This window comes from Schistocerca gregaria, chromosome 11, assembly GCF_023897955.1.
Source record: "Schistocerca gregaria isolate iqSchGreg1 chromosome 11, iqSchGreg1.2, whole genome shotgun sequence".
Taxonomy (NCBI): Eukaryota; Metazoa; Arthropoda; class Insecta; order Orthoptera; family Acrididae; genus Schistocerca; species Schistocerca gregaria.
This window is the reverse complement of record NC_064930.1, coordinates 151,164,359-151,183,460: the sequence shown is the minus strand read 5'-3', so window position 1 is coordinate 151,183,460 and position 19,102 is coordinate 151,164,359. Positions and strand designations below refer to the sequence as shown.

The 19,102-nt window shown below is 43.6% G+C and overlaps 1 protein-coding gene across 2 annotated transcripts in view; it reads right to left on the bottom strand.

The window, feature by feature from the left end:
- The window catches only part of LOC126295496 (mucin-7-like), a 43,917-nt gene that overhangs the window by 13,914 nt on the left and 10,901 nt on the right, over positions 1-19,102 (bottom strand). Inside the window, exon 2 of one of the 2 annotated variants that reach the window (XM_049988058.1) lies at positions 15,736-16,134. In XM_049988058.1, coding sequence (XP_049844015.1) covers positions 15,736-16,134 — 399 coding nt within the window. The remainder of the gene's footprint in view (positions 1-15,735; positions 16,135-19,102) is intronic. The other variant, XM_049988059.1, reaches the window with a different exon arrangement.

Here is a 19,102-nt window from a genome sequence, read left to right as displayed (position 1 = left end):
CAGACTGACTGTACTGTGCAAACAAGCCGTTTCCTGCTACCGCGAGAAATCGTATTGTGTAAATTTTTACGTTTTACTCGTTTGTGTTAAAATTGCGTATGTTTTCTGACGTGAGCTACGACGCTCGTTAGCTACTTTGTGATGAGAAAACTTAAAAATCAAAGACATCAAAGTGATACTTCAGCTCTCAGTATCACTGAGCTGAAAACCCGGATGATACGAATCTTAATCAAGATTTTTGTTAGAGACCGAACCCTAGACACTGATACCATATACAAGACAAGTACGTGTATAATATCGTCTATTATAACCTCAGAATACACGTAGCAAAAATGGTGCCATTCATTAGAAATGCTTGACTGGAGTATTAACAGCATATCTTAGAAACACGTTATAGCTGCGGATCCTTAACCAGGCTCTAAGAAATAAAAGAGCGGAGTACTACTGACTGTATTTTTCAGCAGCATACTAGTACATAACAATACTTTTCGACCAGGACCATGGACGAAAGTAAGATACTGCAAACAATTTTGGAGGAAAAATATTTTAGTTGATGAAATTTTCTCAGAAATATTACTCTTAATTGAAAATGAAAAAGTAGACAGAAATTCTCGGCGCTGAAATCTGGAACAAAAGCGGAGATAAGCAGAAAGCCACGATTTAGTTAGATAAGCAGGTAGGTGAGGTGTGAGACAAATTAAGGACAAAAAATGGCTCTGAGCACTATGGGACTTAACTTCTGAGCTCATCGGTCCTCTACAACTTAGAACTACTTAAACCTAACTAACCTAAGGACATCACACACATCCGTGCCCGAGGCAGGATTCGAACCTGCAACCGTGGCGGTCGGGCGGTTCCAGACTGCAGGGCCTAGAACCGCTCGGCCAACCCGGCCGGCAATTACGGACACATTGCGGGATCCCAAACTTGGTAACTTCACTGAAATAGACTTATTTTCAAAAACGCGAAGGTTTTTCTTGTGGAGGTCATCAGCCTTCTGAGTGCTTTCATGTGGCCCGCCCCGAATCCTCCCCTCCCCCCCCCCCCCCCTCTGTGGCAACCCCTTCATCTCAGGGCAGGACCTGCAGCCCACGTCCGCAGTTGTCTGCTGGACGTGTTCCAGCCTCCGCCTTCCTCTACAGTTTTTGCCCTCTACAGCTTCCTCTAGTAACATGGAAGTCATTCTCTCACGTCTTAATAAATGTCCTATCATCCTCTTCCTTCTCCTTGTCAACGTTTTCCATATATTCATTTCCGATTCTGCGCAGATTCTCCTTGTTGCTTACCTTATCAGTCCACCTAATTTTCAACATTCGTCTATAGCACCACATCTCAAGTGCTTCGATTCTCTTCTGTTCCGGTTTTCCCACAGTCCGTTGTTTCACTACCATACACTGCTATGCTCCATACGTACATTCTCAGAAATGTCTTCCTCAAATTACGGCTTACGTTTGATACCAGTAGACTTCCCTTGGCCAGAAGCACCCTTTTTGCCAGTGCTGGTCTGCTTTTCATGTCCTTGCTCCGCCGATTATGGGTTATTTCGCTGCCTAGGCAGCAGAATTCCTTAACTTCATCTACATCGTGGCCATCAATCCTGCTGTTAAGTTTCTCGCTGTCCTCATTTCCACTACTTCTCATTTCCTTCGTCTTGCTTCGATTTACTCTCACTCCGTACTGTGTACTCATTAGACTGTTCATTCCGTTCAGCAGATCATGTAGTTCTTCTTCACTTTCACTCAGGATAGCAATATCATCAGTAAATCGTATTATTGATATCCTATCACCTTGAATTCCTTTCACCTCGAATTTCAATTCCACTCCTAAACCTTTCTCTTATTTCCACCATTGCTTCCTCGATGTACAGATTGAACAGTAGGGCCGGAAGGCTACATCCTTGTCTTACACCCTTTTAAATACGAGCACTTCGTTCTTGGTCGTCCACTCTTATTATTCCCTCTTGGCTATTGTATATGACCCGTCTCTCCCTATAACTTACCCCTACTTTTTTCTAGAATTTCGAACGTTTTGCACCATTTTTCACTGTCGAACGCTTTTCCCAGGTCGACAATCCCATGAATGTGTCTCTATTTTTCTTTAGTGTAGCTTCCGTTATTACCCGCAACATCAGAATTGCTACTCTCGTGCCTTTACTATTCGTAAAGCCACATTGATCGTCGTCCAACAGATCCTCATTTGTTTTCCTTTCTTCTGTATATTATCCTTGTAAGTAACTTGGACGCACGAGCTGTTAAGCTGACTGTGCGATAATTCTCTCGCTTGTCAGCTCTAGCCGTATTACGAGTCGTGTGAATGATGCTCTTCCGAAAGTCAGATGGCATCTCGCCAGTCTCCTACATTCTACACATCAGCGTGAATAGTCGTTTTGTTGCCACCCCCCCCCCCCCCCCCCCCAGTGATTTTAGAAATTCTTGATGGAACGTTATCTATCCATTCTGCCCTATTTGACCGTAAGTCCTCCAAAGCTCTTTTAAATTCTGATCCTAATGTTGGATCCCCTGCCTCTTCTAAATAGACTCCTGTTTCTTCTTCTATCGCAACAGACAAATCTTGCCCCTCATAGAGGCTTTCAATGTATTCTTTCCACCAGCCCGCTCTCTCCTCTGGAATTCCCGCTGCACTCTTAATGTTACCACCCTCGCTTTTAATCTCACTTTCCTGTATGCTCAGTCTGTCCTTCTGACAATAATTTCTTTTTGCTGCAGCCATTTCGTCTTAGCTTCCCTGCACTTCCTATTTATTTCATTCCTCAGCGACTTGTATTTCTGTATTCCTGATTTTCCCGGAACATGTTTGTACTTCTTCCTTTCATCAATCAACTGAAGTATTTCTTCTGTCATCCATAGTTTCTTCGCAGTTACCTTCGTTGTACCTACTTTTTCCTTCCCAACTTCTGTGATGGTCCTTTCCAGATATGTCAATTTCTGTTCAACTGTACTGCCTACTGAGCTGTTCCTTGTATCTATAGCCTTAGAGAACTTCAAGCGAATCTCGTCATTGCTTAGTACTTCCGTATCCCACTTCTTTGCGTATCGATTCTTCTTGACTAACCTTTTAAGCTTCAACCTACTCTGAATCGCTACTATATTGTGATCTGAGTCTAAATCTGCTCCCAGGTACGCCTTACAATCCAGTATCTGATTTTGGAATCTCTGTCTGACCATGATGTAATCTAATTGAAATCTTCTTGTATCATCCGGCCTTTTCCAAGTATACCTCCTCCTCTTGTGATTCTTGAACAGAGTATGCTAAACATGGCGACTGAGTGACGCGCGTTTCTTCGGCTCGCGAGTTTTTCCGCTCATTGAAGGTGTTACAGAGAAGTGCGGCAGTCCACAACGTGTGCATCTGACTAAACAAGTGTTAGTTGCCGTGGTGTATTGTTCTCCGTTGATTACCACAAGTGATAAGTGATAAGTGAGTGAAAAATGGGAAGAGCACGAGTAAGCGGCAGCAGGCGAGGCTACAGGGGCGCAGGCAGCGCGGGCGCCCGGTCTCCGGCGGCAGGTGAGGCCCCGCTTCCCGACATCGGGGAGCTCGTCCGGTCCCAGGTGAGTGCGGCGCTGCACAGCAAAGACACGCTAGACGTAATCGTCCAGTCCATCACGGACTCCGTGACGGCCGCGGTCATGGACAAACTACAAGAGTCTGTCGGGCGCAACAGCACCGAAATCCAGTCTCTTAGAAAGTCCCTGGCCGCACAAGAGAAAAAAGCCGCCGACCTAGAGGCTAAACTGTCTGCTGCCACCGACGAAATTGAGCAGTATCAGCGAAGGAACAGCTTGCGCTTGTTCGGGGTAGCTGAAAACGATCGCGAAAACACCGACGACCTGGCCATTTGCCTCGTGCGTGAGAAACTTGGCGTGCAGATCGACGTGGGCGATATTGACAGAAGCCACCGTGTTGGACGCAGGATACCAGGTGCCATGAAACCCAGGCCCATAATAATTAAATTTGTGTCTTACCGGAAAAGAGCTGAAGTGTTTGCTCAGAAAAGAAAACTCGCCAAGAGTGGGGTTACCCTGAGGGAAGATCTGACGCGCGAAAGACTAAAAGTTTTGAACGCTGCGATCACACAGTTTGGCCTTCAAAATGTATGGACCCAGGATGGCAGGATCGTAATCAAGACGGAAGGAGGGAGGAAAACGGTGACAAACATGTTCGAACTGAAAGACTGAGCGAAATCTCGCGAGACACAAAGTCTCATATTGTAATCTGTCTAATATAAGTTAATTTTTTTTATTCTTTCTTTTCATTTTTTTAGCTTAAATACTGCTCCGTTATTTCTATAAGTACCATAAGTACTCTATTTAAAATCAGTCAATTGTTTCACAAAAATATTGTTTCTTTATTTGTCTATTATAAGTGCTCATGTATATTCATATTGTCAGTCAAATGGGAATTAACATTCTCCATTAACAGGAATCTCCTTACAACCGCCTTTCTATATCTGTTATTTCCATCTTCGCCACTACCACTACTACTACTACTATCTTTTTCGTAACTACTACTGCCACTTTCCATCTTTCTTTTCACTCCCTTCTTCGATACTTCCAGCGTGTTTTTCACCTTTAGTCCACAGACGCTTGAGTCAGTCACGACCTTGGACACACCTGTAAACATGTCTTGCCCAGCGAAATCCAGCTTTTGTCCCTCTTCCGGCCAGCAGGTAAACGGAGCGCGCTCGGTCCTACAGGCGGCCACAATGGGACGGACCGGTTCCGGCGGCGGGCTCTTTGTGGCCCACGCGAACGCGCAGTCGCTAACGGCTCACTTCGACGAGTTCTGTGACCTGTTCTGCCAATCGCTGTTCCACATTATCCTCGTCTCTGAAACTTGGTTGAAACCAAACATTTCTTCCGACGCTATCCGAATCGCTGGTTACTCTCTCCTAAGGGCAGATCGTGAAATACGACGCGGGGGTGGTGTTGGTGCCTATGTTCGCTCTGATCTGACACCTACTGTGCTATGCACATCGGATGCAAAGGGCGAAGGAGAAGCAGACTTCTTGTTTTTCGAAATAAATACATCAAATCAGAAACTGCTAATTGGAGTAATCTATAAACCTCCAAACGTCGGTGCCATGTCCTCCTTTCAGTCTGCCCTGTCCTCACTCGTGTCACAGTATGAACACATAATCATTATGGGCGACACAAACATCGACTTACAGTTAAAATCTCCCTCTGCCGAAAAACTAAGGCGACTGTTCCACTCCAATGATATGAGTTTAACACCGCTGGACCCAACTCATCACACGCCACACAGCCACACAATCATAGATATAATAGCAACAAAGCGACCAGATAAAATAATCCGCGCCAATCAGACATCCGCTCCGGGACTCTCTGCTCATGACGTGATATTTTTAAATTACTCAGTGCATACTACCAAAGAAAAATCTCACCTGGTAACCTACAGAAACTTAAAAAATGTTAACCATGACGCTCTTCAAAAGAATTTCTCAGACATCCCTTGGCATGATATAAGCGATGAACCGACTTTAGACGAAAAAATTCGGCAATTATGTCGCAAAATTATTGCACTGTATGATAAACATGCTCCTGAACGCACTGTTAATGTAAAGAGAGCTCCCGCTCCGTGGCTCACCACTGCGTTACGTCAGTTAATGAATAAACGTGATGCTGCACATAGGGCCTTCAAGCGTAACCCAACTCCCGAGGCGTACGAAGCTTATAGGAAACTCCGAAACAGAACGAAGCAAAGCGTGAGGAATGCCAAAATCAGACATGCCCGCTCTGTCGTATGCGGCATATCAAAACCTGCTGCACTGTGGAAAAAGCTGCGCAGTTTCGGTATAGGAAAGCGAAGATCTGACGCTGTTTATCAAGCGTCTGCAGAAGAATTAAACGATTTCTTCTCAACAGCTGCAAACTGCCACGCAGCGACAAATTACCAGCCCCAAGATATCAATCTCTCGAGAGACAAGTTTTTCCTAAGACATGTCACTACCGGCACAGTACACAAGGCAATTATGAGAATCTCTTCCGAGGCAGTAGGAAATGATGGAGTGAGCATTGGCATGATTAAGAACGTCGTAGACGCTATTATTCCAGTTATCACAGACATCTTCAACCTGTCTCTTGTCAGTAGTACATATCCTACGGAGTGGAAGCAAAGTTTAATTAAGCCTATACCCAAGACTGACAACCCTAAGTCGCCAGGTGACTACAGGCCGATCAGCATACTACCTGCAATTTCTAAAGCCCTAGAGCACATCGTCCATGAACAACTGACGGATTACTTCAAAACTCATAACATCCATGACGAATATCAGTCAGGCTTTCGAAAGCACCATAGTACAGCAACCGCATTAATCAAAGTAACTGATGACATTAAACATGCTATGGACAGACGTGAAGCTACTATCCTAACACTGCTTGACTTTAACAAGGCTTTTGACACAGTTGACTTCGATATATTACTAATTAAAATGAAACAGCTGAATTTCTCAAACAGCGCAATACAATGGTTCGACAGCTACCTCAGAAACAGAAGTCAACAAGTCATTTGTGGGTCGGAAAAGTCATCATGGAAAAGCGTTCGCTCTGGAGTTCCCCAAGGCTCCGTCCTTGGTCCACTACTTTTCTCACTGTACATTAATGATATTTCTTCAGTGATTCACTCCTGCAAGTACCATCTTTATGCCGATGACATCCAACTGTACATAAGTGCAAGCCCCAAGAACATTGCTGGCGCAGTAGCGAGTATGAACGCAGATCTTTGCTCTGTTTCTCGATGGGCACAGAACCTAGGTCTGAAACTAAACCCCAAGAAATCCCAGGTCATACTTATATCTCATCCAAAGTTAATCAGCCGGTACTTTCGCGAAACAGTCCCTAAAATACTCCTCAATGGTACCCAACTACCATACCAAAAAACAGTAAAAGACCTTGGAATAATCTTGGATGAACACCTAAACTGGGAAGAACAAACAGTCACAGCTTGCCGGAAATCGCTCTCCTCCCTACATGCAATTCAAAAATTTAGAAAAATATTTCCAACCCATGTTAAACAAAAATTAGTCCAAACACTAGTCTTGCCTAATCTTTACTACTGCAATGTAGTTCAACACGGCACAAATAGTGAAAATTCTAGATGCCTCGAGCTAGTGATGAATGCTTGCGTTAGATACGTGTGCAATATTCGGTTGTATGATCATATCAGTCCTTCATACTCCCAGCTAGGTTGGATACGCCCACATACGGCACGCGATCTCCACACGATGTGCTTACTTCATCGATTTCTTAGCCACTGGTGCCCCCAATACTTATCTTCTCACATTAAACACCTATCATCATTCCACAATCGCAACACCAGATCGGATAGTCTATCATCTTGGCTGTACCTTTACATAACACAAAATCTTTCTCCGTGTCATTCTCCATCTCAGCCATACGACTATGGAACGCGCTCCCCTGTGATCTGCGTCTTATCCAGAACTACTCAACATTCAAGAGGGAACTCATAACATACATATTAGGGACGGTATAGCCACCATTCTTGTGCCCCTCCCATCTCTTTCTTTCTCCTCTCCATCACAGCTTCGAATTTTACCGTTCTATTTCTCTTCCTCTAACCTATCTAACTCTTATATATCTCTTTCACCCCATTCTATCGTCTTATGTCTGTGCTCGATGAGAATAACTCACAAGCTGCAAGAACATAACGAGAAAATTCCCAACTAAATATGTGACTGACATTCAGAAAAGAAAAGTATGTTTACTTTCATATACATAGACATTATTATTATTATTATTACTATTATTATTATCATTATTACTATTATTATTATTATTATTGATTGTTATAATTATTTTTTATTGTTATAATTATCATTGTACTACGGTTATAATATCTATTTTTTTCTTTAACATCAATACTGCATAATAGGCTATATGTCCTTAATGTTAAGTAGAAACTGTAACTCGTTCAATCTGAGTATGCCTGGTTAGGTGTAAGAGAGGGCCTGAAGGCCCTAATCTTCTCAGGTAAAATAAATGCATGTTGTTGTTGTTGTTGTCTTCAGTCCTGAGACTGGTTTGATGCTGCTCTCCATGCTACTCTATCCTGTGCAAGCTGCTTCATCTCCCAGTACCTACTGCAACCTACATCCTTCTGAATTTGCTTAGTGTACTCATCTCTCGGTCTCCCTCTACGATTTTTACCCTCCACGCTGCCCTCCAATGCTAAATTTGTGATCCCTTGATGCCTCAAAACATGTCCTACCAACCGATCCCTTCTTCTAGTCAAGTTGTGCCACAAACTTCTCTTCTCCCCAATCCTATTCAATACCTCCTCATTAGTTACGTGATCTATCCACCTTATCTTCAGTATTCTTCTGTAGCACCACATTTCGAAAGCTTCTATTCTCTTCTTGTCCAAACTAGTTATCGTCCATGTTTCACTTCCATACATGGCTACACTCCAAACAAATACTTTCAGAAACGACTTCCTGATACATAAATCTATATTCGATGTTAACAAATTTCTCTTCTTCAGAAACGCTTTCCTTGCCATTGCCAGTCTACATTTTATATCCTCTCTACTTCGACCATCATCAGTTATTTTACTTCCTAAATAGCAAAACTCCTTTACTACTTTAAGTGTCTCATTTCCTAATCTAATTCCCTCAGCATCACCCGATTTAATTTGACTACATTCCATTATCCTCGTTTTGCTTTTGTTAATGTTCATCTTATATCCTCCTTTCAAGACACTGTCCATTCCGTTCAACTGCTCTTCCAAGTCCTTTGCCGTCTCTGACAGAATTACAATGTCATCGGCGAACCTCAAAGTTTTTACTTCGACTCCATGAATTTTAATACCTACTCCAAATTTTTCTTTTGTTTCCTTTACTGCTTGCTCAATATACAGATTGAATAACATCGGGGAGAGGCTACAACCCTGTCTCACTCCTTTCCCAACCACTGCTTCCCTTTCATGCCCCTCGACTCTAATAACTGCCATCTGGTTTCTGTACAACTTATAAATAGCCTTTCGCTCCCTGTATTTTACCCCTGCCACCTTTAGAATATGAAAAAGAGTATTCCAGTCAACATTGTCAAAAGCTTTCTCTAAGTCTACAAATGCTAGAAACATAGGTTTGCCTTTTCTTAATCTTTCTTCTAAGATAAGTCGTAAGGTCAGTATTGCCTCACGTGTTCCAACATTTCGACGGAATCCAAACTGATCCTCCCCGAGGTCTGCATCTACCAGTTTTTCCATTCGTCTGTAAAGAATTCGCGTTAGTATTTTGCAGCTGTGACTTATTAGACTGATAGTTCGGTAATTTTCACATCTGTCAGCACCTGCTTTCTTTGGGATTGGAATTATTATATTCTTCTTGAAGTCTGAGGGTATTTCGCCTGTCTCATACATCTTGCTCACCAGCTGGTAGAGTTTTGTCATGACTGGCTCTCCCAAGGCCGTCAGTAGTTCTAATGGAATGTTGTCTACTCCGGGGGCCTTGTTTCGACTCAGGTCTTTCAGTGCTCTGTCAAACTCTTCACGCAGTATCGTATCTCCCATTTCGTCTTCATCTACATCCTCTTCTATTTCCATAATATTGTCCTCAAGTACATCGCCCTTGTATAAGCCTTCTATATACTCCTTCCACCTTTCTGCCTTCCCTTCTTTGCTTAGAACTGGGCTGCCATCTGAGCTCTTGATATTCATACACGTGGTTCTCTTCTCTCCAAAGGTCTCTTTAATTTTCCTGTAGGCAGTATCTATCTTACCCCTAGTGAGATAAGCTTCTACATCCTTACATTTGTCCTCTAGCCATCCCTGTTTAGCCATTTTGCACTTCCTGTCGATCTCATTTTTGAGACGTTTGTATTCCTTTTTGCCTGCTTCATTTACTGCATTTTTATATTTTCTCCTTTCATCAATTAAATTCAATATTTCTTCTGTTACCCAAGGATTTCTAGCAGCCCTCGTCTTTTTACCTACTTTATCCTCTGCTGCCTTCACTACTACATCCCTCAGAGCTACCCATTCTTCTTCTACTGTATTTCTTTCCCCTATTCCTGTCAATTGTTCCCTTATGCTCTCTCTGAAACACTCTACAACCTCTGGTTCTTTCAGTTTATCCAGGTCCCATCTCCTTAATTTCTCACATTTTTGCAGTTTCTTCAGTTTTAATCTACAGGTCATAACCAATAGATTGTGGTCAGAGTCCACATCTGCCCCTGGAAATGTCTTACAACTTAAAACCTGGTTCCTAAATCTCTGTCTTACCATTATATAATCTACCTGATACCTTTTAGTATCTCCAGGATTCTTCATCGTATACAACCTTCTTTCATGATTCTTAAACCAAGTGTTAGCTATGATTAAGTTGTGCTCTGTGCAAAATTCGACTAGGCGGCTTTCTCTTTCATTTCTTAGCCCCAATCCATATTCACCTACTATGTTTCCTTCTCTCCCTTTTCCTACACTCGAATTCCAGTCACCCATTATTATTAAATTTTCGTCTCCCTTCACTATCTGAATAATTTCTTTTATTTCATCGTACATTTCTTCAATTTCTTCATCATCTGCAGAGCTAGTTGGCATATAAACTTGTACTACTGTAGTAGGTGTGGGCTTCGTATCTATCTTGGCCACAATAATGCGTTCACTATGCTGTTTGTAGTAGCTTACCCGCATTCCTATTTTCCTATTCATTATTAAACCTACTCCTGCATTACCCCTATTTGATTGTGTGTTTATAACCCTGTAGTCACCTGACCAGAAGTCTTGTTCCTCCTGCCACCGAACCTCACTAATTCCCACTATATCTAACCTTAACCTATCCATTTCCCTTTTTAAATTTTCTAACCTACCTGCCCGATTAAGGGATCTGACATTCCACACTCCGATCCGTAGAATGCCAGTTTTCTTTCTCCTGATAACGACATCCTCCTGAGTAGTCCCCGCCCGGAGATCCGAATGGGGGACTATTTTACCTCCGGAATATTTTACCCAAGAGGATGCCATCATCATTTAATCATACAGTAGAGCTGCATGTCCTCGGGAAAAATTACGGCTGTAGTTTCCCCTTGCTTTCAGCCGTTCGCAGTACCAGCACAGCAAGGCCGTTTTGGTTAATGTTGCAAGGCCAGATCAGTCAATCATCCAGACTGTTGCCCCTGCAACTACTGAAAAGGCTGCTGCCCCTCTTCAGGAACCACACGTTTGTCTGGCCTCTCAACAGATACCCCTCCGTTGTGGTTGCACCTATGGTACGGCCATCTGTATCGCTGAGGCATGCAAGCCTCCCCACCAACGGCAAGGTCCATGGTTCATGGGGGGAGGAATAAATGCATAAATAAATAAATAAATAAATATTGGCTATTACCAGCTGAAATTTATTACAGAACTCAATTACTGTTTGTCCTCTCTCATTCCTTGTCCCAGTCCCATATTCTCCTGTAACTTTTACTTCTGCTCCTTCCCCTACAACTGCATTCCAGTCCCCCATGACTACTATATTTTCATCTCTCGTTGTGTACTGCACCATCCTTTCAATATCCTCACACACTTTCTCTCTCTGTTCATCTTCAGCTTACGACGCCGGCATGTATACCTGGACTATCGTTGTCGGTTTTGGTTTGCTGTCGATTCTCATAAGAACGACCCTGTCACTGAACTGTTCACAGAGACACACTTTCTGCCTTACCTCCCTATTCGTAACGAATCCTACTCGCGTTATACCATTTTCTGCTGCTGCTATACTCATCTGACCAGAAATTCTTGTCTTATTTCTACTTCACTTCACTGACCCCTATTATATCTAGAGTGAGCCTTTGCATTTCCCTTTTCAGGGTTACAGTTAATAATGACAAATTAAACTCGGAAGTCAGAATTGAAAGAGTTCTAAGGTGACAATAGCAATCAGATTGGACTTTTTAAAGTCGAAACCAGTAGACCGGTTAATACGAGGACCGTTCTATTAGCAATGCCCCACATTTTTTTGTAAAGAGCCAGCAATATACGTAGACAAACGTCCTTGTTGATGCTTCACATCTGGTGTTTGTTCTGTCCGCCGGTGAAGTTTCGAACCGCTCTGACAGATGGCAGAGCCGCAGCACAGCGTCAAAATGGCGTCTACTTACTACTCACGTTTCGAGCAGCGTGCTCTTATTGAATTCTTGTGTGCAGAGAAAGAAACCGCGGCGAACATGCATAAACGTCTGTGTTCAGTGTATGGCGATGCTGCAGTTGATAGGAGTTCAGTTGATCGATGGGTAAAGACAGTCACAGCTTCGGGAAATGCAGAAACACAGCTCCACGCTCAATCACGCCCGGGACGTCCTGCCACAGCCACTGCTCCAGACGTGCTGAGTCCTGCGGACGCCATTATCCGTGCCGACCGGCGCATCACAACTCGACAACTGGCTCTACAGTTGTGGGTCAACATTGGAAGTGCGTTTGCAGTGATAGAGACTCTCGCGTGTTCAAAGAGGTGGTCACGATGGGTTCCACGATTGCTCACATCGGACCACAAGATTCTGAGGCAGACCATTTCGTCTGAATTGTCGGAGCGTTTTGAGACCGACGGAGAGACCTTTCTGTCACGAGTCGTTACGGGGGTCGAAAGCTGGGACCAGCACTTTGGCCGGAAACGGAAAGGCAGTCCACGGAGTGGCATCATCATCATTCAGCATAAAAGAAGAAATTCGAGACAACGCCCTCTGCCGGAAAAGTCACGGTGACAGTCTTCTGGGATTGTGGTGGCGTCATTCTCGTAGATGTGACGTCGAGAGGGTCAGAGACATACCTAAAGACTCTGAATAGACTCAAGAACCGTTCCCGAAGGGTCCGATCGGGAGAGAATCCATCAGAAATCTTGCTCCGACACTACACTGCACGCTCACACACACGGAAACAAGTCGCCAAATTGGGCTGGACATCGCTGCCCCATCCACTCTACTGGCAGCCTCGGACTTGCACCTCTTTGGGCCGCTTAAGGATTCTGTGCGGGGAACACAGTCTGAAGATGACGAGGCTGCGGGGACAACATGGCTTCGCCTACAGGGCGAGAGCTTTCACCAGCAGGGATTAAAACATGGTCTTCCACAATGTTGGCTCACGGCCATAGAACGTAATGGAGGCCACGTAGAAAAACAAGACGTCGACAAGACATGTTGATGTACATTGTCAACAAATTCTGACTGTTAGCAGTAAATATGTTCTGACAACAAAAATGTGGGGCATTATTTTTTGAAATACAATCGTATGTACTTTACAAACCCCTAGATGGTGATGCTCTATTCGTACGAGAGTAAGTCAATTTTTATCCGCAAAGGAGTTATAAAATTTTATTGTAATCAAATAGGAAAGTTACACGATTTTAATTTTTCTACATAGTGTCCTTGCGTTTCAACGCACTTGGTCCACCGTTGTACAAGCTTCCTGATGCCCTCATAAAGGAAGCTTCTCGGTTGAGCTGCGAGCCTGGAATGGACCGCTTCTTCCACTGCTTCGTCCGAGGCAAATCGGTGGCCCATTATGCCTGTTTGTGTGGACCAAACAAGCGATAAGTCAGAGGGGGCAAGATCTGGACTATACGTAGGATGATCCAGTACTTCAAATTTGGGTTTCTGGGGCGTTCCAGCAGTGTGGGCAGCAGTATGCGGACGGGCATTGTAGTGCAACAACGGAACACCACCTGACAGCAATCCTCGGCGTTTGCTTCGAATTGTAGGCTTTAGCCCGGCAGTAAGCACCTCACTTCAGCGTACAATGTTTATTGTCGTGCCTCTTTCCCCATAACGTCGCAGTGCTGGACCTAGTGCGTCCCAAAATACCATAAGCATCAGTTTTCCTGCGGACGGTTGGATCTTGAACTTTTTCTGGCTCGGCGAATTTGGATGTTTGCATTCCATACACTGCCGTTTACTCTCCGGCTCATAATGATGGACCCATGTTTGGTCACGAGTATTAATCCTGTCTAGGAAGTTGTCCCCTTTGTTACTACAGCGATCCAAATGTTTTTTGCAGGTGTTCCAGCATGTTTGTTTGCGCAAGTGTGTGCGTTGTTTTGGGACCCATCTTGCACAAACTTTATGACATCCAAGCCTGTTGTGGATCATTTCGTAGGCAGAACCGTGACTAATTTCCAGACGATGTGCCACTTCGTCAGTAGTTAATCGTCTGTGTGAGAGAATCATTTCGCGTGAACGCCCAATGATTTGTTCATTTGTGGCGGTAGGCGGTCGTCCGGCTCCTTCATCGTTCGTAACACTTGTGCGACCATTTCGGAATTTTTAAATCCATTCGTAGGCACTCCGTTGTGGCAAAACAGTATTCCCGTACTGTACATAATGTTTTCGTTGAATTTCGGCACGTGATACGCCTTCCGACCACAATAAACGGATCACTGAATGTTGCTCTTCTTTGGTGCAAATAGACAGCGGAGCCGCCACGATTAACAGCACGACAGCGAGAAAGAAACTAACCTAGCAGGTTGAAAATTGCAAAGGGATAACAACAAATAAATAAAGCGCGTGTCATCAACGTAAAATGGCAGTAGCAGCAAAATAAACAAAAATATCACTAAACTGCGGATAATAATTGACGTACCCTCGTATAACGTCTCGTTTCGGAACATTAAAACACACGTTGCAAAGCTAGTAATGCTCAGTAGAACTGAACGAATAGAATATTAGTAATGTGCTGTAGTGTCCCTTTTTCAATATTCACCATTATCGAGGTGAAACATAAATAAAAATGACTGTATGTGACTCAAAATGAACTGCAAACATCGATTTATCTGCGAAAGGTAATAACACTAACTATAAAGATGTACAATATAGATCGATAGATGCAGGAAAGACACTATTTTTGCTGTATGAGATTATAATGTGTAAGTAATTAAAAGAAGTATTATTATATTTGTAAGAGTATAAAACACAATGCAATGCTCATTCTTCTGTCTAGTCTGTTTTGTTCTGTTCGTTCTGGTGTTACCTGGAATAAGGTACGCAAGCTATTGTGCTGCGCTAGCATTTGTTTCTGTCGTAACGTAACTGCAAATATTTAATGGTGTAAACTGCGTCCTAGTAAGAATATATTAGTATAAAGTGGTCTCCGTGTGCTATTTCGAGAACCTACGCCACATTTATCTTACGAAAAGAATATATAACGAAAATTATTTAGCACGTTTCCAGCTGCTCCGGAGCGCGTAACAGTGATCTCTGACTGTTAACAATTAGCCGCTATTACGCTGTACTTTTAAAAATATTTTTTCACAGCACAATGTCTGATAGCCGGAGAGGAAGAAATTATGTGAAAATATTCAGTGAGATTAATTGAAGGAATCCTGTGAAATTATTAAAACTCGTCTATTTTCTGTGACGGTAATAATTTCAGATCAGTGAACTGGAGCTGAGTAATACTACGCTATTGCATCACAGTAATTTGTAGGGAGGCTGGCGCTCGATAAATCCAGATATAATACGTAGTTGGCAACCTACGAAACTCATTACTTTGCGTATTACATCTATTTTGTATTAAACGTAAAAACTAACTTCACTAAAAATTAGTAACAGATCACAATAAATCAAAGGACAAACAAATTTACTATGGGGGTGTTTCCTCTAAAGATGTGTTAGTCGCACATTTTTTTAAAGAGATGTAATAGTGCGCAAAGGAGATGTGAAGCGGCAGAGCGAAGGGCGGCGACGGCCGGCGGCAGTGGCCACTCACCGGACTCGTAATTGACGCACTTGTGGTTGTGGTAGTGGCAGAGGCTGTCGAAGCCGATCAGTTCGCCGTCGCACTTGGCCAGGATCTCGAACTTCCAGTCGTCGCAGTCGCTCTCGCAATCCGGCGGCACGGGCGACGTGTCGTTGCCCACCGTGCTGTTCCCCGCCGTCGCCGCCTCCGACGTCACCTCCGCCGTCGCCGCCTCCGACGTCACCTCCGCCGTCGCCGTCACCGCCTCCGTCGTCGCATCCGCCGAATCCGCTGGAGTGGCGTTCTGCGGCTCTGGAGGCGCCGCCGCCCTCTCGTCCGCCGGCGCGTCGTCTGCTGGAGCCTCGCCTGGAGGCGGCTCCTGCGGCGCCGCCGCCGCCTCTGGAACGCGGAGCACCGCCGACAGCAGAGCTGGAACCGACAGCGGCGTCCGTCCCCCGTGAAGCGTCGCCGGCGTAGAGAGGCGGGGGGCGGGAGAGAGCGGAGGCGGGAATTCAGAGGCGAGGTCGGCAGATCGGGGACGCAAGTGGCGGCGGAACAAACCGGCGGTCAGTGGGACGGGTTGTTCCGAAAGTTCTGTGCTGTCGGAAATCCGCCAAAGAAGCCACACATGTTGTAAGGCAATTTTAAGCAGCGCGCCCGTAAAGAGGGCGTAACAGATATTCTAAAACGAGTAGAGAAATTTGATAAGGACGAGCTGCGGCTCCAGAATGGTAGGACGAATGTATCTTTGGTGCAAAGTTGTCCGACCAGAAGACAGGCTGAGGTGGTTCCGAACTTGCTGGAGGTGGAACGTTTTGTTTTAGAAATGGTTTAACAACTGAAAATGCTATATTCTCTTTTCACTGTGAGGTTTTGGAGGGATTAAATTAAATGTTGCGAACGCTGGGTGTTTTCTTTGATTTAACGAAGGCTTTTGACCGTCGCGACCACACAATATTACTGCACAAGTTGGACCATTATGAAGTAAGGGGAGTAGCTTACAATTGGTTCGCCTCTTACTTTAAGAACAGAAAGCAGAAGGTAATTCTCCGCAATATTGAGAGTGGTAGTTGTGTTCAGTCCCAATGGGGCACTGTTAAGTGGGGCGTTCCGCAAGGGTCGGTGCTGGGGCCACTGCTGTTTCTTATTTATATAAATGATATGCCTTCTAGTATTACAGGTGATTTAAAAATATTTCTGTTTGCTGATGACACCTGCTTGGTAGTGAAGGATCTTGTGTGTAATATTGAAACATTATCAAATAATGTAGTTCACGAAATAAGTTCGTGGCTTGTGCAAAATAATTTGATGCTAAATCAGAGTAACACTCAGATTTGACAGTTTCTAACTCACAGTTCAACAACAACCTATATTTTTATCAGACAGAATAGCCATATTGTAAGCGAGACGGAACAGTTAAAGTTCCTACGCGTTTGGTCAGATAGTAAGCTGTCGCAGAAAGCCCGTGTTCAGGATCTTGTTCAGAAACTAAACGCTGCTTTATTTACCATTAGAACAGTATCTGAAATAAGTGACAGTTCAACACGAAGAGTAGTCTACTTCCCATATTTTCATACGCTTATGTCGTATGGTATTATTTTTGGCGGTAATTCTTCTGATTCAAAAACGGTATTTTTGGCTCAAAAACGGTCTGTTCGAGCTATATGTGGTGTAAGTTCGAGAACCTTTTGTCGACCCCTATTCATTAGTCTGGGAATTCTGACATTGCCCTCACAGTAAGTATTTTCTTTAATGTCGTTTGTTGTTAGCAATATTAGCTTATTCCCAAAAGTTAGCAGCTTTCACTCAGATAATACTAGGAAAAAATCAAATCTGCATGTGGAATGCACTTCCTTGACTCTTGTGCAGAAAGGAGTGCACTATTCTGCTGCATCCATTTTCAATAAGCCACCACAAGAACACAAAAATCTTAGCACTAGCCCAAACGCTTTTAAGTCTAAACTGAAGAAAATAAACAATTTTTCAGCCTTCAGTTGGAAGGTAATTTTTACTCGTTTACCTAGGTTTCGATTCCAATAATGGAATCTTCTTCAGAACAAAAAATTAAATTATTTTGGGAGCCAAACACTGGCCATCTCACAGATTAAAAATTAAAACAAAAAGACGTTTTGGGCGGATTAAATAAAAGGTTGTGAACGCTAGGTGTTTTCTTTGATTTAACGAAGGCTTTTGACTGTGTTGACCACAAAATATTACTGCACATGTTGGACCATTATGGAGTAAGGTGGTCGTTATTTCTGGCCGGCGTAGCTCCGTCTACGTTCGCCTTAATGGTTTTAATTTTGACAGGCATAATCTTATGATTATGCGTCTTTATTGTTTTAATTTTTAATTTGTGACATGGCCAGTGTTTGGTTCTCAAAATAATTTAATTTTTTGTTCTGAGGAAGATTCCATTACTGGAATCGAAACCTAGGTAAACGAGTAAAAATTACCTTGCAACTGAAGGCTGAAAAAATTGTTTATTTTCTGTACATTGCACGGCTGCTGACGCGCTGCATTATGTTAAAGATTTCTAAACTGATGAGTTTCCTCATGGTTCACTCCTTCTATTCTGTCGAGGAGCTTCTGGAAAAGCTGAAAAATTAAGCAAATTCCAGTGTTACATTGTTGATTTTCTTTATTTAAACTTACAAACTGTCGCCTGAATACGTTTATTATATTTCATTTTATCTGATTCTAACTTCGTGTTATAATTTCATGTAGTGACTCGTTCCATGATCATGGAGACATCTCCTTCATTTGGTCCCACGGAACAACAAATAAATAAATGAATTCTCATGAGGCGCCGGTCGGTACCGACAACTGTAGTAGTGGAGGTGGAAGTAACGCACGTGACTTTGTGGTGCAGAAGACGGCGGGGCCGTACGTGAAGGCAGCGAAGCTGCAGGCTCGTCTGCCGGAATTGAATTTTTTTGCCTTGACGATGTAAGTGCGTGAAGATACGGGGTTTGGAACTTTAATAGTGGCATTTTACAGCTCGTACAAAATAGATACGTGTTTCAAAGTTTTAGTGAGCTTCAAAGTAGTCACCAGCGTTGTGTATAGCCCGTTGCCAGCGATGTGCAAGTAGTAGGATACTGTTAGCAGTGCCAGTTGTGTTGACAATTCGAAAGGCGTGGTCAGTTTCCCGACGAATTTGTAGCAGTTCTGAAGCGAATGCCGTGCAGTGCTTCCCTACACTTCAGAAATCGAGTTGAACTCTCGAGGGCTCGAGTCAGGGGAGTGCAGTAGGTGGTGCAGCACTTGGCAGCCCCACCGGTCAATCCAACTGTACGTGCTTCAGCATTGTCCTGCAAAATGATGGTCAGGTCCTGCAGAAAATTCTGTCTCTATGTTGTTCATTTTTGGAACACGACCTACGACCAGGTTAGAG